At 54.8% G+C, this 17,137-nt stretch overlaps 1 protein-coding gene across 1 annotated transcript in view; it reads right to left on the reverse strand.

Annotated features, from left to right (window-relative positions):
• sorbs2a (sorbin and SH3 domain containing 2a) overlaps positions 1-17,137 on the reverse strand; it is a 37,575-nt gene that overhangs the window by 2,423 nt on the left and 18,015 nt on the right. The window contains exons 12-27 of the mRNA XM_072707751.1: positions 16,346-16,396; positions 15,611-15,818; positions 14,972-15,086; positions 11,927-12,010; positions 10,532-10,588; positions 9,337-9,386; positions 8,655-8,836; positions 6,596-8,062; positions 5,604-5,686; positions 5,279-5,325; positions 5,067-5,181; positions 3,769-3,900; positions 3,160-3,351; positions 1,300-1,410; positions 646-695; positions 442-548 (exon numbers count right to left, since the gene is read on the reverse strand). Of these exons, the coding sequence (XP_072563852.1) occupies positions 442-548; positions 646-695; positions 1,300-1,410; positions 3,160-3,351; positions 3,769-3,900; positions 5,067-5,181; positions 5,279-5,325; positions 5,604-5,686; positions 6,596-8,062; positions 8,655-8,836; positions 9,337-9,386; positions 10,532-10,588; positions 11,927-12,010; positions 14,972-15,086; positions 15,611-15,818; positions 16,346-16,396 (3,051 nt within the window). The remainder of the gene's footprint in view (positions 1-441; positions 549-645; positions 696-1,299; positions 1,411-3,159; positions 3,352-3,768; positions 3,901-5,066; positions 5,182-5,278; positions 5,326-5,603; positions 5,687-6,595; positions 8,063-8,654; positions 8,837-9,336; positions 9,387-10,531; positions 10,589-11,926; positions 12,011-14,971; positions 15,087-15,610; positions 15,819-16,345; positions 16,397-17,137) is intronic.

Consider the following 17,137-nt stretch of genomic DNA (forward strand, 5'->3'; position numbering starts at 1 on the left):
GCTCGTTAATGCGGCAGCTGTCTGACTGCTGTGACACTTCTGCCGAGAGACAGACGGACTGAAATCTTCACCTCCCCCCCCCCCCCCCCAAAAAAAAAAAGTTGGAGCCTAAGAACACCTTGAGCAGAGATCCCATTTTTAACATGGCTCTGAACGGGCCAGGGGGCATGGAGGGGATTTTCAATGTATCTCTGTCAGATGACCATGCATGATAGGAGCCACAGTGCCCCGAGTGGCTGTGAGATCAAGCGGGAAGCACAGCACAGACTCCGGGCACAAATGTAAAATATTCATCCATCTTTTACTTTTCTTTTGCCTGGAGCCCATCCCAGTCAGCAGGGGGCATAAGACTTGGGTACTCTGACACGCACTCTGATGCTGTGGGCAAATCGTGGCTCAGTCCTGGCCCCCTGCGAGGGTCATGAACCCAGGCTGGCTTACCCACAAACCAGCCATCGTCACACCTCTCCATGACATCCACCAGGTCCCCCTCTTTCAGTTCTAGCTCATCTTCATTGCGGGGCAGGTAGTTATACAGAGCCTGGAACCTGAAGGGGGCGCCAGAGTGAGACGGGATTTAGGTACACACTATATGGATGTGGTGGGAGGGTCTTCACATGGTGGGCGGGAGGCGGGGTCACTCACAGCTCTCCTCCACAGGGCTGGGTGTCGCGCACGAAGGCGGGCCGGAGAGGCTGGGGGGGCGGGGCATGTAGGAACACAGAAGGGGAGGGAAAGAGGAGAGAAAGACGTAAAATGACAAATTCTAAGCTTATCATCCGGCAAGGCGAGTGCTTAGTCAAAGCAGGACCAACAGCACTGCATGTCCGGCTCTGAAGGCGGTAAGAATCGCCAGGCAGGGTTACTAAACACAGCGGCAGGCTCACCAGCGACCCACATTAGTCCTGGGTGACCCGTTCCTCACTGGCAGGCCATGCGTTACGTCTGGTTCTGACATGCATACTCGCCCAGGAGGAGGGACTCGGTCCGTCCAGGACACGCCCCCCCCGCTCCGCCCCCAAGCCACACAGAGCTAACAGCCAAATGGCAACTTCTGACACAATGTATTTACTGCTACAGCTGAATTACAGCAATTACAATCACAGCCGCCGTATCAATTTCTACCACCTTTCCTGAAGGGTAACTATCTCCGGCCTTGACGTGCTGGTCTCTGGGAGGGGTGGGGGTGGGGTAAAGGCCAGGATTTCATGGAATTAGTAGGAGAAATGATCTTATCCCAGGCAAAGGGGGGCTGTGTGCTGCACCCCCCCCCCCCCCAGGTGACACACGTGACCCTACCCTGGACGAAGCCCCTGAGGTGTGACCTGCAGATGACCTGCATGACCTCCTGGACATCAGGGGGCTAAGGGGGGGTTTACCGTCTGCGACAATGTCACATTTCAAAGGCGGCTGAAAGAACCAGAACCACAGGGTTTGGGGTGAGCTGCGAGCGCACGCACGCGCACACAAAAACACACACACACACACACACGCACACACACACACACACACACACACAGAACAGGTCCTGCTGTGAACACTCACAGCCTTTAAAGGGTTCTCCCAGCCCAAGCTGGGCTAATCTCATGTCAGATCAGATCTTATACACAGATTGAAGTGTCTTCATTTAATGATACCATGTTAGAACCGAGTTTATGCAAACAGAATGGATTGTACAGTATCTCACTTGCTTTCCACACCTCCTCAATCCTCAGCACCTCCTCACACAGCTCCTGATGCCACACACTTAGCCTCTTTTAAAGGGGGCAGGGAGCGCCATCTATGGCCTTTCATACAGACGCGACCCATGACCCGTGTTGAGAAGGTCAGGGTTACTGATGTGGTTCCACATAATACCTTCATCTTCGGTGACCGAGGCAGCAGGCAGGGGGAGTGCGTGGCCGAGGGAGGGGTGGCGGGGGGGGGAGGGGCGGGGGATGACAGAGGCAGGGTGTGAGAGTCCTGGGCGACATCTGAGGAAACGTGGACCTGGCGGAGGAGGGACCGCACATACCGAAGACCTTCAGAATCAACACGTTTGCTGTCACAGGCTAAACAAACAAGGACAATGGGCTGTCCAACCAATGCAGGATCCACAAACCACATAGAAATTTACTAGTGATCCAGCAACGGTGTCCTAACATTAGATGGATTCATACTTGGTTAGTGAAGTCGAGCATGGTACCATTAAAGAGCAAAACAGCAGACCATGCAAGCACTACCTCTTGGACTGAAGCTCCACTCTGTGTAAGGATCAGGCCGCTCTCAGAGGGGTCCTCCTCAACGTGTAGCTCCAGGACCTCATTTGACATCTCTACCTCTGACCTGGCCTCTTGCGCAAATTCATTCTCTGACAGGTTCTCCTGGGTAATGGGCACTAGGTCCAGATACCTGCTCTGTCTATCCACAGATGGCTGTTCCTTACTCACGAGGGGTAAATGCCTGACACCCAAGTCTCCAGGACCACTGTCCTTGGAGGAAACCGCTGCATGATCTGGCTGCAGAGACAGCGGGTTCTCCTGAGAAACTATGGGTGTGCTTCCGTGGTGGGAGGTACAGGCAGGATTAGTTTGAGAAGTGAGATAGCTTGTGTAGGTGGGCAGGGAGATGGGAGGGGCCTCCACAGAGGGGGCTGGAGGGATGGGTTCTTCCTGTGTCATGAGGGTGGGGCTCAGTTGTGGAGTAAGTAGGAGTCTCAGCGGAGCCGCTGAGCTGAAGACATCTAGATCAGACAGAAGGTCAGCTGGGAGGGGTGGAGGTGAGGGGGGAGGGCTTCCCATGGTGGGGCAGACGCCCAAGGTGAGCGAGAGCCACTCGCTTGTGATGGCCTGAAGGTGCACCCTCTGGTGGACAGGGGAGGAACTACACTTCGGCAATGGCGATGGTGTGCCAGAGGCAGGGGCTGTGAACATCGGCTTGTGAGAAAAGAAGAACCATCAGAACCCAGCGAAAGACCAGAAGAAACACTGAAGACCAACTAATGACCTGCTCAACCTCTGGACCTTCAACCTGTTCTATAGGAACTCAGTCTCCGGGATAACAGAGGCTGCTCTACCAAGAAAGTGGGAGCTCTTCACTGCTCCCGAGAGGAGAACAAGAGTGAGAACGCTGAGTATTAGGGTCCTAGGCCCCCCCAGAACCTGATTCAGGCACTCTTACCTTGGAGGAGGGGGGGCCGGCCGGCCGGTCGCTGCCGTAGCCCTGTGAGCCCGGGCTCCTGCTAGGGGTGCTGGGAGACTGTTTGATGATATCCACATAGGACACGGGGAAGATACCCTGGCGCTGGGTGTCCAAAATCTTCCCCTCATACCAGTTCTGATCCACCTGCCTGAGCAGGATCACCCTCTCGCCCTGTCACATGCATGCACACATAGGCACAAGCACAGCAATGTCAGAGTACTACTGGCCAGTGATGAGGAAACAGCAAGGCCAGATTACCATGCCAGGTTTAACCCAATGGACACCAATAAAATAATCAACTAATGAACTTAGTAGGTTAAACCAGTCCATGACTGGACAAGGATGATAAATTACCCCCAAAACATTCTCCCTTAACTAGTGATAACTCAGTAGGTGCTGATGATTCTTAATGGTGATAACATTAAGACAGAAGCATGAATAACTTCAGATGATCCCTTAGACACTCCTTACGGGATACCTATGCCCAGGTGGTCCCTAAGATACAAGAATGGGTGACGCTTATTCCAGCTGGTCTCGAAGACAGGGCAGAGAGTATAGGGCGGTCCCAATGGCCGCAGGACATGGTACCTTTCTCAGAGACAGCTCCACGTTGGTGTCTGCGTTGAAGTTGTAGCGAGCCACTGCTTCTCCGATCTCTCGGACCTGTGCTGGGGGTGGCGGCCTGGCTGGCTGCTGCTGCTTCTCTGTGGGGGGGAGTTTCTGTGGGGGGGGGGGGCAGACCTTTAATACAGCAACAAGAAGATGCTTGCAGGAAGACACACAGAAGAATCAGAAGCCTAAAAAAGAGGTACAGGCGGAGAATCACAGACACGACAAGCAGTGTGGAGACACATACAGACAATTACAGCCACAACGCACAGTGTGGAGATACAGGCAGATGATCACAGACCCATTATGCAGTGCGGAGACACAGACAGAATCACAGACCCGTTATGCAGTGTGGAGACAGACAAAGAATCACAGACCCGTTATGTAGTGTGGAGACACAGGCAGATAATCATAGAAACATCATGCTGTGTAGAGACAGAGAATCACAGACCTGTTATGCAGTGTGGAGACACATACAGAGGATCACAGACACGACACGCAGTGTGGAGATACAGACAGAGAATCACAGACCCATTATGCAGTGTGGATACACATACAGAGAATCACAGACACATTAGACAGTGTGGAGACAGACAGAGAATCATAGACCCGTTATGCAGTGTGGAGACACAGACAGAGAATCACAGCCACGACACACAGTGTGGAGATACAGGCAGATAATCACAGAAATGTCACACAGTGTGGAGACAGACAGACAATCACAGACCCATTATGTAGTGTGGAGACACATACAAAGAATCACAGCCACGACACACAGTGTGGAGATACAGGTAGATAATCACAGAAATGTCACGCAGTGTGGAGACACAGGCAGATAATCACAGAAATGTCACACAGTGTGGAGACAGACAGACAATCACAGACCCATTATGTAGTGTGGAGGTACAGACAGAGAAATACAGACATGACACAAAGTATGTAGGAACAGACAGAGAATCATAGACACAATATGCAGTGTGGAAGTACAGACAGAGAATCACACACACGATATGCAGTGTTGCGGTACAGACAGAGAATCACCAACATGACACACAGTGTGGAAGTACAGACAGAGGATCAGAGACATGACACAGTATGGAGATACAGACAGAGAATCGCCGACACGACACACAGTGTGGAGGTACAGACACAGAATCACCAACACGACACGCAGTGTGGGGGTACAGACACAGAATCACCGACACGACACGCAGTGTGGAGGTACAGACAGACGATCAGAGACATGACACGCAGTATGGAGATACAGACAGACGCACCTCCACGTAGGAGATGGGGAAGATCCCCAAGCGGCCTCGGTGCTCCCCTTCGTACCAGTTGCTGTCGATCTGCCGGATAATGCTGACGGCGTCGCCTTTCTTGAACGTTAGCTCCCTGGATGATGCAACAGAGCCTGTTAGCGGGCCCGGGACAGTCCCATCACAGGCCCTCACACACACACACACACACACAGGAAGGCAGACATACTTACTTTGCAGTCTGTGCCTTGAAATCGTAAATGGCTCGAGCAGGCTGTTTCTGTCAGGAGAGAGACTTTGGTGAACCATAGGGACCGGCGGCGGAGCTAAGATACACGCCACAGTAAATGTACTATGGTGCCAGGTACATGTCAATCAAAGCCCTGCCTCAGCCAATAGTCTGGCTAAAGGGGTCTAAGGGCGGGACACACAGTACCATCAACATAGAACGCTGGATGATGTCATAGTGTGGGGGCATACAGACATCCCTGCAATGGGAACAAGGAGGTAAACCCTAGAAACAGGTGGCTCACAATGGGGTATCAGGTGGAGCCTTACCTCTTTATCGGGGGTGAGCCCTCTCTTGTGGTTCCCGTACTGCCCCCCCTCAGGGTAGGGGTAAGTCCTGGAGCCATCCTGATCTGCGGGGAGACACAGGGGAGGGCCGTGAGAGAGGGCCTGTGGGCCTGGATGCGAGTATGGCCCCCCCGCATGCGTGGACCAGGCGATGGATAGGTGAATGCCCGGGTGGGGGGGGGGCATTCAGAAGATGGATGGGGGGGGTAGAGGGTGAAGGCACAGTGAAGCACTGGTTCATCAGACAAGGATGCATGGAGGGTGAGCATAACCACCTCATGCAGACCCCACCCCCAGCCAACCCCCCAACACCACCTCCTCACGGAATGAAAAAGCTCCTTTACTGATGACACTCTGACACATGGAATTACTGGCACCACTTTGCAGATGCTGCTTTTCACACATAAAAACAAAAGAAGTATATTTATTTTCTTCAGTCACAGAGATGGTGACACATTCCCCCCATGAACAGTAAAACCATGGCAGCAAAGCTAATGGCTGCCACATCTATGCCAATCAAAGCACTGCTGTATCCAATACTCTGCCAGAAGGGGGTCTGGGGGTGGGACACACGGTACCATCAGCCCTGGATGGTGTCACAAAGGCATGCATTTTACAACACAGGACACGAATGACAACAGCGAAACAGAGTACAGTCAGTGTGCTGTGTCCCGTGCAGCTACTACAGAGTCACAAGAAAACCCTGCATCAGAAACACCCAGATCAGAACAAAGGTACACGAGGACAGATATAAGACTGGATCAGTGCCGCAAGGCTGCATTCAGACGAGAGGCGGCTGGCAGGAGAGGCCCGATCGGCGTGCGTACGGGCGTCCGTGGATCCTCACTGAACGGGGGGGCGGAATCGTGCGAGGAAGCACGATCACGAGGCCGCGGCGGATGTACAGACATGAGGTGGGGTGGTGGGGGGGTGGATGGGGGCGATGACGGGCTGTGGGCACGCACGCGCTCCACCTTCGCTGTAGTCTGCATAGCTGTTCCCCTGGAAAGAGGCACTGTGAGGCGCCATGTCACGCTCGGGCCAGCAGGGGGAGCCGTCCGGCTGCGGGGAGTACGCTGGATGCTGCCGATGGCTCCGGAGCGAGGAGTCCCTCTCGGGCACGTCAGGCAGCAGCTCCGACAGCAGGCGGCGGAGCACACGCTCCTCGGGGCCTTCGGCCCAAGCCCCGCCCCTGCCGCGGGTCCGCAGGTGCTCACAGACGTCCCGCAGGGCACGGTCCAGCGCTTCGTACACGGAGCTCCCGCTGCGCTTCTGCTTGCGGGACGACCTCTCCGGGGGCGAGCCCTTGCTCCGGCGGAAAGGCACTGGGCTGACCAAGAAGGCCAGCTTGGAGAGGCCGGGCTGAGCCTCCTCACGCCGCAGAGGGGGGCGGCGTTCCCGCCGGGCACGCTCGTGGCGCAGCATGGTGGTGAAGCGCGTGTAGGAGGCCGGGCAGCGGCCCTTGCAAGAAGTGTGGATGTGGCGCGAGTGAAGCGGTGGCTGGGGAAGGTGGTGCAGGTGCAGGTGGTGCCGATGGCTGCCTGAGCCGTAAAGGCTCTCGGATGAGGTGAGGGAGCAGCGGTCAAAGTCGCTCTCGCTGCAGAAGGATGAGCCCTCCACCTGGATGAAGTCGCTCAGCTCAGAGGGTGGGGCGTCGCGGTCACTGTCCGAGCCATCGAAACGTGCGTGGGTGGGGCCATCTGGGGCCGCGTGGCTTTCCCCGGGGGGGGCGCCGTTCTCGGGCCGCTGTGGCCGGCCCTCAGGGGGGTCCCGGGCAGGCTGGTCCTCCTCCAGGAGTGACTCGATGGAGAAGCGGCGGCGGGGGGTGGTGCCTTCGGAGCCTGGCGCCTCATCCAGGTTGGGCATGGAGCGGGACTTTTGGATGAGCCGCTCATACTCAGAAATGCGCGTGGGAACCATGTCATGTGGCACCTCAGCGCCCTGCGCTTGCCAGTCAGACGCCCGCTCGGCACGGCGCTCCGCCTCCAGCTCCAGGATGCGCGCCCGCACTGAGCGGATCACCTCAGATGCCAGCAGCTCACTGCGGTCAATCTTGTGCATCTTGCGGTAGAGTTGCAGGAAGCCCGGTGCATCGTGGGCTGCCCGCAGTCGTGCCCGAGGCTCGGGGGAGTCAGGGGGGGGGCTCTCTGAGTGTGTGCGCCCGCTCCCGGCCCTGGCCCCAGTCCCGCCCCCGTCCATCAACAGGTCGTCGCAACTCCGTGACTTGAGACGAGGCGGGGCCACCTCCTCGCCGCTGCTCCACGTCTCTGCATTCTGCCGGTGTGTCTGCCACACAGAACGCTTGGAATCCGGGGGGGTAGTGGAGGCGGAAGCCAGGTTCGGGGTGCCAAGGGGGCAAAGGCGGGCAGAGTCACATGAACTGCCACGCCCAATACCTGAACTAGCTAATTGCAGTGAGTAAACCGGGCTAATAATCCCACCTTGGAGATCCATACAGAGCAGCATGGCAGGAGAGAAGCAAGAAAAGAGATTAGCAGCGATCAGAGGTGACAGACAGACAGACAGGGGGGAGGTCAGTAAGAGTGGGTGAACAGGGGTGGGGCATCCTGGGGGATGGGAGGGGTTGGAGAGAGAGGCGAAAGGCAGGAAGACAGGGGTGGGGCTTCCTGGGGGATGGGAGGGGTCAGAGAGAGGGGAAAGGCAGGAAGACAGGGGGCGGGACTTCCTGGGTAATGGGAGGGGTCAAAGAGAGGGGAAAGGCAGGAAGACAGGGGGCGGGACTTCCTGGGTAATGGGAGGGGTCAGAGAGAGGGGACAGGCAGGAAGACAGGGGGCGGGACTTCCTGGGGGATGGGAGGGGTCAGAGAGAGGGGACAGGCAGGAAGACAGGGGGCGGGACTTCCTGGGTGATGGGAGGAGTCAGAGAGAGGGGACAGGCAGGAAGACAGGGGGCGGGACTTCCTGGGGGATGGGAGGGGTCAGAGAGAGGGGACAGGCAGGAAGACAGGGGGCGGGACTTGTGCGTGCATGTGAGTGTGCCCATTTGAGCACCCTGCAGGAACTTCCTCATACCTTTGACCCTGCACGGTGATGAGGGCGATGAGCGAGCCAGCGGTCTCCTCAGGGTGCCGCTGCTAGCCTTGGGGGGTTCCCCGGGGCCGGGAGATGGCTGGGGTGCATTACTATCCCCCTGCTGTCCGGGTTGGCTGAACGCCGGCTCAGACTTTCGCCGTTTTCTGTAATCGCTGGCTGAGCTGGGGGGGGGGGCAAAATTGAGATATGTCAGTGACGGTCAAGACCCTGGATGGGACTGTGTGTGTCTGTATCTCTGTGGCAGATCTCACCTAAATGGCCTGTCTACGTCTATTTGTGATTATCAGTGTCTATCTGTGATTATCTGTCTGTGATTATCAGTGTCTGTCTGTGATCATCTGTCTGTGATCATCTGTGTCTGTGTATAACAGGGTGGCAGATCTCACCTTAAAGGCCTGTGTCTGTGATTATTTGTCTGTGGTGTTCAGTGTCGGTCTGTTATTATCAGTGTCTGCGATTATCTGTTTGTCATTATCTGTGTGTAACAGGATGGCAGATCTCACCTCAATGGCCTGTCTGTGATTATCAGTGTCTGTGATTATCTGTGTCTGTGTGTAACAGGGTGGCAGATCTCACCTCAAAGGCCTGTCAGTGTCTGTCTCTGATTATCTGTATGTGATTATTTGTGTCTGTCTGTGTGTAACAGGGTGGAAGATCTCACCTCAATGGCCTGTCTGTCTCCCTGTCTGCTGGAGTGAGCTGCAAAGATGTCTGAAAAAGAGTGAAGAACAAAGAGAAGCCTGATCTCACGGTAACAAAAGCTGTGAGACGCACAATGCCCAGCTGGCACGCCTGTCCCGCCCCTGCCCTGCTCTGATTGGTCGAGCTGTCAGCATCCATTCATGGACAACCCTCCCTAGCCCCACCCCCTCCGGCTTTGCATTGGCCCAGAGACTTCGCCCCGGCCACACTGTCAGACCCGTCACAAGCGACGGCCCCCTGAGAAACTGCAGAGGTGGCAATGCCCCGCTTTTTCCTCCTGGTGACCTGCCTGTGTTTCCATAGCAACACCGGGTCCCTCCCCAGAAATCTGCGGGTGCCGTGACTCCAATGCACTCGCTGATTCTGCAGCTCGGTGCCGATGCCTCCGGGAAAGCGTCCCCTTCTCCCTGCACGGTCGTTTCCACGCTCGACACTTCCAATCAGCACAACCAACGCAGACAAAAAAAAATCTTGCAATAGGGAGGGGGCAGCCTTGTCGATACAATGCAGGGGAGCAGATGTAAGGAGCTCTGAGGGACCAGCCTCCTGTCTGTAACAAATCCCCTCCCCCTCTCACTAGCAATGACACATGGCTGTTTACCAGCAAGAAACCTCTGCCTGCCCATTCTGATTGGACACCGTGCCAGGTTAACCAATCACAGCACAGCAGACAAAGCTACCAATGTGAGGTAAGTGATGGCATCACTGATTGCACAGAATTCTGTTTAGCTGGTTCAGCTGAATCGTCTCTATGTTTTGTAAACAGAATGGCTTTCTGCCTGTACTTGGTTACTAGGGTAATTTACCCATCATAGAGATGCCAAAATGGAAAAAATACCAAAGTTGTTATAATTATATAGTTATGATTCAAATGTGTGGATGAATTATATGAATGATATGTCATATAAGTGAATCAGCTTCACACCATGGTGCACGTCTGTCACATGCACATGTCTGTCACATGCACACGTCTGTCACATGCACACGTCTGTCACGCACAAGGCAGCAGCCACACTGCAGGCAACACCCATGAAGCCTGACACCGGCTGTCACGTCACGCGAGGATGCACAGGGGCAGACCGGCGGACACGGCCAAGGCAGGGGGGAGGGCAGAGCTAGGCATGACCTAGCGCCATATCGGACTGGGGGGTTACCTCGAAGAGCCCAGCGGGGGCGCTGTCTGGATTATAATCCAGCCGCTTTTTGGGAGGCTTGAGTGTCAGAGGCAGCGGTAGGAGGAGGAGGAAGAGGAGGTGTAGATGAGATGGAGGACAGTCAGAGGCATCATGGGAAAGAACATGTGGAGAGAGTGACATCATTAGAGAACTGAAGCAGACCAGGCAGCACACACACACTTATGCACACGCACACTTATGCACGCACACACTTATGCACGCACACACTTATGCACGCAAACGCCATGCAGACTGGCAGAGAGGGTAAACGGTGAAGGGGGGAAACGGGGGAGGGGGGCGGGGAATTGGCATCACACCTTGATTAGCAAACACTACGTGCTGAATGGTCTGGATTTATGATTATGGCACCATTCAGGGCTGTCTGTCAGGAAAGTCAGTGAGCACACACAACGCCTGTCACATGTGCGCCATCTGCAGGTGGGTAACACACTGCCCTCATGCCAAACTGCCAGGCTGCGGGGGTCAGTTTTAGTAGCCTGTCTGTGTGCCCGTGTGTGTGTGTGTGTGGGTGCGTCTCTGTGTGCGTCTGTAAGGCTCTCAGCAGTTAGTTCCTCTCTGAAATACAGTTACTGAGCAAGCTAGTCATGCGACCAAGTAGCAGCAGACATAAAGCTCAGTAAAACATGGCAGCAGAGACGGAGGGGAAGCCAAATAGAGATCCATGACCAAACTGTGAGAGACCCGGAACCTCCTGGCTCCAGGTTCTAGAAACAAGGGGAGTAGGTGTACTCTGTGGTAAGATACTTGACAGTGTACTCATTCAGGTAATTAAACAGTATCTAATGTTCTAAATGCAGGGTCATAAGTGTCTGCACATTTCCATGCGAGGCAGAGACCACCAATCAGGACAGCCGAGGTGGCCCACATGCACGTCTGCGTGTTCCAGTCAGCCAATCAGAACAGCCTCCACAAATCACATGTCCCCTGCTTCTTCGGGACATTAACGGATGTCTTATGATAAGAAAGACTTTGATTCCCATTTTTCCTGTGCACATTTTTTCCAGCACCAAATACTCAGAAAATATAATAACAGGAAAAAACAAAGATAAATGGGAGAACCTCAAAGTTAAGGGAACTTTCTTATTACAAGACAGAAAGGATATTTTCAAATCTTATTAAGGAACTGCTTTGTGTAAATTCTCTTAAAAGCCAACTTATAATTAAAGAAAGTTCTGTGAAAATGTGTTTTGAAATGAGGGTGGTGGTGATCAACGTTTCCAAGGAAACGCACAGAGGCACGCCCAATGCCAGGGGACATGCCCCTTGGTGCCAGGCAGGCGGCTGAGGGGGCCGTGGGGGACCGCAGTCCTCAGTGAGGGGGGGGTTAGAGCCACGCAGAGCACACACACTTACCGGCCGCCCGAACTCCAGCTCGGAAAAGAACCTATACCAGGGCTCGTTCTCTAAATCTATGTCATCGGGGTTTAAGGCACTAGTCTGGAGCAGAAAGCAAAAGGGGGGGAGAGTGGGTTGGGGGGCAGACAGAGAGAAAGCACACAGAGATATGGGATGGGTTTGATGACAGACCCCCCAGGCACAACTCCCACTTGTTCGGTTCTGCGCTCGAGCCCCCGAATGACAGTACTGCCAATATGCCAGCAGGGGGCAGCAGACGCACAGCACACAGGCTCACGCCTCCCCTCTTCCACTTGCACTGTCATTCCTGCGCCGTCTGCAGAAATGCACAGCCCACACACTCCCGCCTGCGCTGCCCCCCCCCCAAGGCAGATTCCTGGCACGGCGATCAGGCTCTTTTCCAGCTGATTGCTAATCATCCAGAGATTGGGAGCCTGCTGGTGCTTCCCTGTCTCACAGATGAGAGCGCTCCCGAGTTGCACACCGGGGTGAACTGCACCTTTGCTCCCCTGCACAGACACGGACTCCTCGCTGGGACTCCGTGACTATGACTCATTTACGTTGACTCATCTTCAGAAAAACTATGTGAAATTACTCACCGTGGCAGGAGAACGACGACACCCCAGAAACACGAGGTGATAACTGTACAGTCAGTGACAGAGTCCCTGCTGTTGCCATATCTGTACTTTAGTTGGTGTTCAGTCTGGTGTCTCTGTAACCTCTGAACAATATTCTTAACACACCACTTTTATATATAAACTGAGAAAAAACTGCAGTACTAAAGCTCTCAGCTTAATGGCACCTCGAACAAGCCAGCATCAGCTACCAAGCTAACATATGCTGTCAGTCTAAAGTGAGTTACCATGCTAATGTAAGCCACCAGGTTAACATACGCTATCAGGCTAAAGTGAGCTACCATTCTCATGTAAGCCACCAGGCTAACATATGCTGTTAGGCTAAAATGAGCTGTCATGCTAATGTAAGCCACCAGGTTAACATACGCTATCAGGCTAAAGTGAGCTACCATTCTCATGTAAGCCACCAGGCTAACATACGCTATCAGGCTAAAGTGAGGCTACCATGTTAAAGAAAGCTACCAGGCTAACATAAGTGGCCAGGTTAATGTAAACCACTGGCCTAACGTAAGCTGCCACACCAATATAAGCTACTAAAGTAACACAAGCTGCCGGCTTAACATAAGCTACCAGACTAATGTGAATAACTAGGATAATACTCTATTCTGTATGACTGTACTGGTCAACAGATGCTGCTGAACCCAGAGGCTACTTCACGCGAAAACTGCACTGATCCCCCCAGAATTGGGCCTCTGTAGCTCAAATAATAATTTTCGGTGCCTGTGAGTGTGCTGGCGACTGCTTCGGCCACTCTCAGCCAACTGAGCCCCTTATTTGATTTATGTCAAGAAGCAGGATAGAAAAATCACACGGAGGCTGTGGCGGCCTTTTGCTCCATTCTGGACATGCAACTATAAACCAAACTGGCCGTGAGAAAGCAGTGTAGCTCCTAATTGCATTTACAACTAAAGGCTAACTGGGACACATGGCGGCGGTTACGGCTAAGGGCTAACTGGGATGGCAGCAGTTATGGCTAAGGGCTAACCCAGATGCATGGCGGCGGTTACGGCTAAGGGCTAACCGGGATGCATGGCTGTGGTTACGGCTAAGGGCTAACCGGGATGCATGGCGGCGGTCACGGCTAAGGGCTAACCGGGATGCATGGCGGCGGTTACGGCTAAGGGCTAACAGAGATGCATGCTGGTGGTTACGGCTAAGGGCTAACAGAGATGCATGCCGGCGGTTACGGCTAAGGGCTAACAGAGATGCATGCCGGTGGTTACGGCTAAGGGCTAACTGGGATGCATGGCTGTGGTTACGGCTAAGGGCTAACCGAGATGCATGGCGGCGGTTACGGCTAAGGGCTAACCGGGATGCATGGCGGTGGTTACGGCTAAGGGCTAACAGAGATGCATGCCGGTGGTTACGGCTAAGGGCTAACTGGGATGCATGGCTGTGGTTACGGCTAAGGGCTAACCGGGATGCATGGCTGTGGTTACGGCTAAGGGCTAACCGGGATTCATGGCTGTGGTTACGGCTAAGGGCTAACCGAGATGCATGGCGGTGGTTACGGCTAAAGGCTAACCGGGATGCATGGTGGCGGTTACGGCTAAAGGCTAACCGGGATGCATGACTGTGGTTACGGCTAAGGGCTAACCGGGATGCATGGCGGCAGTTACGGCTAAGGGCTAACCGGGATGCATGGCGGCGGTTACGGCTAAAGGCTAACCGGGATGCATGGCTGTGGTTACGGCTAAGGGCTAACCGGGATGCATGGCGGCGGTTACGGCTAAAGGCTAACCGGGATGCATGACGGCGGTTACGGCTAAAGGCTAACCGGGATGCATGGTGGCGGTTACGGCTAAAGGCTAACCGGGATGCATGACTGTGGTTACGGCTAAGGGCTAACCGGGATGCATGGCGGCGGTTACGGCTAAGGGCTAACCGGGATGCATGACGGCGGTTACGGCTAAAGGCTAACCGGGATGCATGACGGCGGTTACGGCTAAAGGCTAACCGGGATGCATGGCGGCGGTTACGGCTAAAGGCTAACCGGGATGCATGACGGCGGTTACGGCTAAAGGCTAACCGGGATGCATGGCGTGAGCACAGCTTGGAGGACAGAGAGCTTCCCGTCATCAGACTGGGGCTCGCTAATCTTTTCAGGCCATAGCGACCCTGATCCCCATGATGTGCTCACTGCATCTGCTCTGCGGCTCACGTGACATTTCCGGAATGTTCCAGATTACGGGAAGATTACATGCAGGACCTTAAATATACCCGAGAGGCAGTCAAATAAACTCCACCCCTTATTTAGCTAGTTAAATGGGTTTAGTTGAGGAGGTATGGCTTGACAAAGGAACGGGTGGGGCATACTTCTGTGAGAGGGTTTATTTGGGAGTCCGGGAGACTGAAAATGCGACACAGCGCCCCCTAGGCAATGGATATGGCAGAGCAGTGTGCTCACCGGCCTCTCCTGCTCCAGGATGGAAGACCTCCCAGGCTCGTACTCAAAGATGCTCCTGGGCTCCGCCCGATACTTCCGGGTGTCCACTTTTCGGTCCGGGGGTCCCCATTCATTCCTGGTTTTGGAGAAAAAGTGACGAAAATTACCAGTGGGTACAAATAAAACCTCACAGAAGTTCTGGCCAGGAAACCAAACCCAGACACAGGTAGATGGGGTCAGTGAAGCCTGGCTACATGATGCCTACTGCATGATGCCTACTGCAGCATTAATGCACGCCTGTGTGAATAGTGGCTATTCACATCATACTTTCATTTGCAGCATGTACTACTCAATATAGTTTTCTATATTGCACTATGACAATTTTACACATAAAATGTGAACATAAACCCTCCTAGCTGTATATCTAACATCTCCACCAGAGTCATTTGAGTCAGTGCTTCCCAACCCAGTGCTCATGGATCCCCACAGTCCATTTTTTTGTTCTCTCCCAGGTCGCAAGTCTTGATTGGCTGGAAACTGGGAGGGAGCAAAAACGTGGACTGGCTGGGGGTCCCCGAGGAACGGGTTGGGAAACACTGAGTTACGTGACAGTAATTTTTAGATCATTAGAGTGGTCCAGCAGGAGGCACCAGCGCTTACGTGTCGGGCAAATCCCGCTCCCTCTCTCGGGGTCTCAGCTGGACCAGGGATGGCATGGGCGGGGGTGGGGGGGGGAGCGGCGACGGCGACAGGCTGGAGTCTGGGGGGTCGCCAAGGACCCCAGGGCCATCAGAGGTGTTCCTAGACAGCGGCCGGTAGGTGTGTGTCCGGGGGGGCGGGTGGGCTTGGAGAAGGCCGGGGGGACCATCTGTGACGGAAGGAGATAGGAACTCAGCCTAAGGAGGCCTCCTCTGTGGGCCTCCTCTGTGCTCCTTCTCTGTGCGCCTCCTCCCTGAGTCACTCCAGCACATCACCGTCATGCTCACTCATGTCAGGCTGAGCAGATGGGCTATACCAGGTGCCTGCTGTTATACCAGCATGGACACACCGCTGGTGGGGTCACCAGGGCATTAATGTGACGAGCAGCCCCCCCCCACGGCCCCTCATCTAATCAGGGGCCCCCGGCCCTTGTGTGTGTGATTGAGCAGACGGGGTGCATTTTTTCCCAGAATATAATATTATTGGGGCCATCAACATCTTTGAGAGAGCGGGAGGAATCTGCATAACCACAGGCCCTGGGGACCACAGCAGAATGGCAATGCGCTGGTCAAGGTCACATGGGAGGCGCCTGCACCAATCAGAGGAAGCCACACGCTGTGCTGTGTTTTATAACCCCCAGTGTTCCTGGTAAAAGTGTCATAGCCAATCAGGATACGGGCGTCCAGCCTGTCTTACCCGTGCTCATCGCTCCGTAGGTGGCACTGTATGCATCTACGTAATCGTCATCTGCAACGTGAAGAAACAAATGCGTCAAATTAAGGCGTCGGGGGGGGGGTCTCCCTTAGGCCACTGGCCACACGTCCTGTCCTCCAGAGACAGCGCTGTCGGGTCACCCCTCCAGCACCGAGCGCCCCCCCCCCCCCCCCCCCCCCCGAGGCCTACAGCAGACACTGCACACTAACTCTGGTGAAACCCACAGTGAACAGGTTGGCACTGACCATCGCCCCAAACAGCACTGAGGGGTGGGCTCAGGGTGTGATCCTGGTATCTAAGGTCAGCACTAAACTAGGCTGGGGGGAACCAATGAGAGATAATTCCGCTGGATAAGAGTGAGCCCCACCCCACATAAAAGGGGCCAATAAGGTCAGAGTGGAGCCGAGTGCGGAGAGTGCGCGCAACACTAAAGCACATGAGCATTCAAGTGGCCAGCCAGCCCTGCATGTGCCATGAGTGTGTGCAAGTGGCCAGCCCGCCCTGCATGTGCAAGCGCGAGTCAGCATCTGTGTCAGCATCAATGCGCAGGAAGGGCTGCAAACGCTGACAGCCACATCCTGTATTTCACAAAACAACATTATGGATTACCCCCCCCCGCCCCACAGCTCCCCACCCCGGGCCCTCCCCGGCATGCCCACGGCCCGCCTCGCCTCGCCTCGCCTCACCGCACAGATCCTCCCTAACCAGCCTTGGCTCAGAGGAGTCGCAGCAGCTTTAAGGAGCAGATGGGGACTCCTGCGAGGAGCCATGCGT

Source organism: Paramormyrops kingsleyae, chromosome 25, assembly GCF_048594095.1.
Source record: "Paramormyrops kingsleyae isolate MSU_618 chromosome 25, PKINGS_0.4, whole genome shotgun sequence".
NCBI lineage: Eukaryota > Metazoa > Chordata > Actinopteri > Osteoglossiformes > Mormyridae > Paramormyrops > Paramormyrops kingsleyae.